Source organism: Erigeron canadensis, chromosome 7, assembly GCF_010389155.1.
Source record: "Erigeron canadensis isolate Cc75 chromosome 7, C_canadensis_v1, whole genome shotgun sequence".
Taxonomy (NCBI): Eukaryota; Viridiplantae; Streptophyta; class Magnoliopsida; order Asterales; family Asteraceae; genus Erigeron; species Erigeron canadensis.
In genome coordinates, this window is record NC_057767.1 from 34,373,777 (window position 1) to 34,380,539 (window position 6,763).

The 6,763-nt window shown below is 32.7% G+C and overlaps 2 protein-coding genes across 2 annotated transcripts; both read left to right on the plus strand.

The window, feature by feature from the left end:
• The first annotated feature begins 1,326 nt into the window (after positions 1–1,326).
• On the plus strand, positions 1,327–4,422 carry LOC122608343. The gene is made up of 2 exons (XM_043781437.1): positions 1,327–1,466; positions 3,215–4,422. The coding sequence occupies exons 1-2, from the start codon at positions 1,439–1,441 to the stop codon at positions 4,240–4,242; spliced, it is 1,056 nt and encodes a 351-aa protein (XP_043637372.1). The 5' UTR covers positions 1,327–1,438; the 3' UTR covers positions 4,243–4,422.
• A 1,396-nt stretch (positions 4,423–5,818) lies between these two features.
• Positions 5,819–6,763, plus strand: LOC122609387 (F-box/kelch-repeat protein At3g18720-like). The gene has a single exon (XM_043782434.1). It carries the CDS (start codon positions 5,819–5,821, stop codon positions 6,761–6,763), a length of 945 nt encoding a protein of 314 aa, XP_043638369.1.

Consider the following 6,763-nt stretch of genomic DNA (forward strand, 5'->3'; position numbering starts at 1 on the left):
GAGCATCTTTTGAAGTAGTCATGGTGAAAAGAGAGATTTCACTAGGTAAAAATGGTGAGTTTGTAGAAACTCGGTACAAATACTGAGTATGTATAGAAACTCGGTATGAAAGCTTGTGTGAGATAAGGGTAACCTAGAGAAAATCAAAGAAACTCGGTACAAATACTGAGTTTGTCAAGTTTGTGAGAAACTCGGTATAAATACTGAGTATGTATAGAAACTCGGTATGAAAGCTTGTGTGAGATAAGGGTAACCTAGAGAAAATCAAAGAAACTCGATACAAATACTGAGTTTGTCAAGTTTGTGAGAAACTCGGTATAAATACTGAGTATGTATAGAAACTCGGTATTACTACTCAGGAACAAAGTCACACGCTTTAAGTGGAAGAGACACATAAACTCGGTATGAGAATAGTGACAAAAGATGATGTCAGAAAATATTCCTTGCAGGTACGATGAGTACTTTTTGTCAGAAAATACTGAGTTTGTATGAGAATACTGAGTTTGTATCATACGTACTGAGTATCTCAAAATAAGATGAAAAACGAAGATTTAAGTGTCGGGTTTGATTATTTTGTGGAGAAAACAGAATATTAAGCAAGAAGAAAGAGATCTAAACTTATCTAAAACAGATTCCACACTAACAAAGGTCGAAAATTGGAAGATTTAAAGAAAAGTAATGCATAAGGAGAACAAACTTGGTATGAAGAACATGGTGATACCAAACACGAATTTCCAACAAAAAGAAACAAAATCAGCCATGAAATAGCTTATGGGTCGTTCAGATACACTGATTTTGCTATGATACCAAATGTAAAACATGGAAATTCATGTTAGTATGCATATGTAAGAATATATGTGTGTAGTATTTGTTTTGAGAGAATATGAGAGAAAAGGGTGTTTGGATAAAATAGTGTCAAAGGTTTTTTTAAGGCTTCTAAGGTTACAAATGGAATGAAGGGAGAGAGTTTTTATAGGGGAACTAATGTTCATTAAGCCCCATCTTCTATTACAAATTGTCATACAGATCTAACACTATTTTAATATCTAACAAGGTCAATCTGTAAATTAAGTTAAATAAAGGTTGTATTAACTTGTAAGTTGTTAACGTGTAAGTCATGTGGCCCATAGTATTGTCCACTAATCAGCCCATCTAAGTCTACAATCCTAATCAGCCTAGCCCATCTAGCGAATAATATTTAATGTATATAGAATAATAATAAAAGCCACAACTTTAAATTGAATAAATTGCATTGTTGGACACTTGGACCCTGTTTTATCACTTATCAGTTATCACCCAACTATGCAGTAGATAAACTCAAATATATTTATTAATTTTAACTTACGAGATGACTGAAATAAATCGATAACAAATAATCCTATATAATCTTTATATCATCTTTATTAGTTACATATTTTGGTTTGCCTGAGTAATAATAATGCCTTTTTCTACCCTAAACCAGCAAGGTACTTTTTTCTTTTCGATTTTATTCTTTTTAAAACCAATGATTTTATTCTTTTTAAAACCAATCATTCTTTGGAATACGCAAGTGTTGTTTTATTTTGTTCTCTTCATCTATATGTGTTGTACTGTAATAGTTTCATCTAATTGATACGTCGATGCGTTTATGCGTAATTATAAATAATTTAAGTTCGTTTGTGTTATTGTGTATGAGCGGTAGAATTATGGATTTTTTTTTTTCTTATTTAGCTATGGAATTTTTTTTTTTTCTTATTTAGCTAAGTTCGTTTGGAAAGTCTTTCTACTTTATCTTTTCATCATATCGTAATTTAGTGCAATAAATCTCTTATCTAAATAAAAGAGAATTGTTTCTAGAAAATTTTTGAAGAAAATTTTCTATGTGTCAAACTCACAATCTTTCTTACAGATGTTTTTAGAAATTATGACATCATATTTAAAATTATAATTTTAGCAACATTTTAGTTTTTAAAAAAATTAATCCATCTTAACACTATCTTAATTATTTTATTAACTTTTCATATAACTTTATAATTTACATTTAAGTCTTGATGAAACTTTAATAAATATAGACATTTTTCTATTTATTTTCAAGTAAAAAGAATATTTTGAAGTTTAAAAAAAAAACTACATATTGTTTTTTTTACATGCTATGTATTTTATATATAAAAAATAAATAGCTTGATTTAAGAAGTTTAAGTTAAAAAAATTATCATCAGATATATTAATGTTTGTTGTTTAATTACATCAAATATATTTGATACACAAAAGCTTAAAGGTAGCTATATGCATTTGTTTATCAAAACTAAAAAATGTTGTAGTAAATAATCACATAGATATTTCAGAATAGACTCAATCCATTTCGTCGCAATTTCGACAGGATGATCATACGCTTTTAAAAAACTATCATTAATATGCCCGGGTTAAACCCGAGTTAATTAGCTAGTAATATAATCATGTGAGATTGATCTGAGAACATTATGTCCCACAATTAGGTGTAACTTTGTTTGGTTGAGAAGAACGGCCAATGGAAAAGTGTTTGTAAATTTAACAACTAACAACCCGTTATAAATTTACTTTTGGGTTTCTTTCTTAATTTTATTTTTATTTTCTAATATTTTTATGTACTTTTCTGTCTCTCCTTTACACCATCCTACTCTTTTAAGTTCTTTTTAGAATTTTAGGTCATTAAAAATTAAGTTATCACATTTATTTATTTCATTCAATTTTTAAATTTTATTGACCACGATGACGTGACCTTTTAAGTATAAGTGACGATTTTTACACCACTTTTTTTAAACCGTACATCACCATATATACATCACATCATTGTAAAGTATAATGTTTTAAAACATATTATTTGTTAGTATACAATTAAAAACGACAGTGCATGGATCATCACCTTTTAAATAAATGCAATATAAGCAATTCTACCTCATTAGTCGAGTCAAGAATGATAGCTATGACATCATAATCAACAAGGTTTAAAAATCGATGATTTAAGTGAAAAATTTGACACCTTTAAAATATTTGATGATCTAAAAAGAACTAATTGAAAAGTATATTGAGGTTTTAGAAAATAAACCCTTATATACTTAATTTATCTGTAGGTTTGTATCACCAAGTTTAGGAATTTTTATATGTACCTTAATTGGTTGCCCTTTTTTCAGTCTTTTAATTTGTGAACATGTAATATTTAGCTAACATATCTTGTTTTCTTTTAATTAACTTGAAGATTGTTGTAGAAATGGGCACCTTAATTTGAAGTTTTTTCGATTAGTCGGGAAACGATTGATCACCATATGTGGATTTGCCAGGCATGAGCCTAGAGTAAGGCCATGGGCAGATCTCCCCCCGGAGCTTCTATCTTCTATTGCAGATCGTTTAACCATAATCGACCTTCTAAGTTTCCGTGGTACTTGCAAAGATTTTCGTTCTGCTTCATCCACTGCCTCAGCTGAAATCGAGCTTTCTAGATCTCCTTGGCTATTGTTTCATAAACCAAACACTTCTGAATGCCACATTTACAATGAACACGAATCCAAGACCTACAAACGCAACATTCCAGATCTTGAAGGCGCGACTTGCCTTGCATCTTATCAAGGATGGCTCCTTGTATTCAGAGAAGAAACACTTTTCTTCTTTAACCCCTTTTCTCTAGCTAAAATCGCGCTTCCTGATTTCCCCCACAAGCAAATAGATGGCCATGTTGCCACGTTTTCTGACGTTCCTACGTCCCCTCACTGCATAGTCTCTATCGTTAACTCAACCGACGAGAACTATGTTGAGGTTAACTTCATTTCTAGAGGGGAAAATGCGTGGACTAAATACAAGGAACGGAAGCCCGAGAGTCTAAGCCACCCCATTGTCACAACAACATTTGATAAGGAGAGTCAAACCTTCTACTACGCAGATGCGGGGAAATATTTGCTTACATTTTCGGTTAAAGATGGCAAATTTACTAAATACAGATATGTGCAGCGTAACATGACGGAGGGTGTTAAGCCTCTTAAACTAAACCTGCCTTATAGAGTTTCAGAAAATGTGTTTCGTGACACGTTTGAGAAGAAGAGATGCCAACTTGATCTTGAAGACGATGAATATGTTGCTGCTTGTGGATTAACATACAAACTGCCTAAGACGATGTCTTCTCAAGTTTATTCAAATGAAGCCGTGGATGTTTCTGCCGCTAAAACTCGTGTACGCAGGGCAGTTTGGATTCAACCACGATTCTTTGAACCTGATCCGAACCATCAATGGTGATCGAACGTATATATCAAGCAAGCTAATTAAACCAACATACATGCAGTCGTAGTCGTGTGATCCATGCATGTTATTAAGTAACATTACAATTGTTGAGTACATTTTTTTTTGGTACAAAACTTCAATTCTATTTTAGGAGTAGTACGCCGTTATTTTCAAGGATATGATTTTTTATAGTGATTTTGATCTTGTTGAACTATATATATATATTCTTGTTAATTCGGCACATTTAATTTGGACCTCAAATGTTTACACTGACGCTCTATATGCATGATCGATCTTCATCATCCGTTTAATGATCATGAGGCGACACCAGTAATTGGGATAACGAATGTCAATTATGGTTTTTGGTTGATTAGTGATGAATGAGATAGTTACTGATCCTAAGTTACTTAACCCATCTTCAATATTGTCTCAATAATGTCACATGCACCTAGTTTAATTAGAATGCACTCCCATATATACGCCCTGAACAAAAAAAATCCTTGTATTATACCAGTAACAACTTAGCTAGCTGGACTGGGCTGGGCCATTTAACTTTATCTAAGTTACGTATATACTCGTGTATCTGATAAGTGTATATGTATAAGATGGTCAAATGAGTATTTTTGTAGTACCATAAATCATCCTATATATATATAACTAAAAATAAAAATATATGTTTAATTAATTGCTATGATATAGTAGTAGTATTATCTTATCAAAAATCATAATATATAGGGGGGATAAACTATAATCTGTTAAGTATTTGAGTTTTAAAAGGATAACTTATTATAACTAATTACACACTAATTTAATCAATCTCAATATATATCATTTATATATAGTCATTTATTATTTGTTCCTAGTAATTTCATCCACGCCATAACCATTTGCTCGATCTCTTTAACCCTAGCTAATTCACAGACCATCAAAGGTAATCTTGATTGCTCATTTTTCTAATTAAGATATTTTTATTCTTCTCTCATCCTTTCATGTGTTCATGTACGTACGTATATACATATATACATGTATCATGTATGCATATTTGTGTGTATAATTATGAACTGAATTAATGTATAAAGACTTACAGTATGCGAATGCGATGGTGATATATTTTTTCCGATTCTGATGACATTGATTGGTACAAATTTTGGTTTATAGAAACACAGATTACCTACACAAATATGTATGATAAAGAACTTCTTAAATAAAATATGTATGATAAAGAAAAAAAGTAAGAAATTACCTACACAAATATGAAGTTGGTACAACCCGAATCGAATCCGTGACATTTTTTATTGGACTCCCCCATGTAGGGCCCACATAAGGGATGACAGATGGCCACTTTTTTTATTCTAAAGAAGAAGTGGTTAACAAAATATGTATGTATGTATGTAGTAATAGTAATTGTTGATTAAAGATTTTATTATGCAATTACATTTATGAAAACTCTGTACATCAAATGCACCTACAGAGTTAATTACATGTTATTATATGATTTAGAAACTTAGTTTATATGTATAGAATATATATGCACGATACGGAAATTATTACTATTTGCTATATATTCACAGAATTAAGGAAGGCCGAGGCAATGAACATTGAAACGGGTCGGGTTTTAAATCGATCGAGATCATGGTCTGATCTTCCCATCGAGATTCTATCTTGTATTGCAGACCGATTAAGCATAATCGAGCTCTTAAGTTTCCGTGGAACATGCAAAGATTTTCGCTCTGCTTCATCCGCTGCCATAGCAGCAGATGAATATCCATGGCTACTATTTCACAAACCCAACAGTTCCGAATGCCTGATCCACGACGAACCAAGATCCGTATCCTACAAACGCAACATTCCAGATCTTCAAGGGGCAACTTGCCTCGCATCTTATCAAGGATGGCTCCTAGTATTCAAAGACGAATCTGTTTTCTTCTTTTGCCCTTTTTCTCTAGCTAAAATCGCGCTTCCTAAATTCCCACACAACCAAATCGAAGGTCACGTGGCAGCATTTTCATTCCTGCCTACCTCTCCTGACTGCATGGTCGCGGTACTTAACGCAACAGATAAGTATTATAATTTTGAAATAAACATGATTTCAAAAGGGCAAAGCGAATGGACTCAACACAAAATATCAAGATGTTGTTTATCATCCAGACTTACTTTAGCCACATTCGATCACAAGAGTAAAAACTTTTGGTACATGGATGATGAGAAGTCTTTACTCGCCTTTTCCGCTATAGATAATAGCTGGGAACCACGTCGAATCCAGAACGATCCAAACGTAGCCAGGGGCGAGCCGTTACCTTATTTTTATTGGTATCATTACTTAGGTGACACAATTGAGCAAAAGAGAGACAAGCTGGATATTGAAGATGATGAATATGTTGTTGTTTGTGGACTAACTTTCCATCACCCGGCATTGAATTTCCCAGCTGTGTATCAAAATGAAGTCGTGGACAGGTCTCCTACTAAAACTCGTATGCGTAGGGCCGTTTGGATTCAACCACGGTTCTTTGAAGCTCATCCCAACCAGCATTGGTAG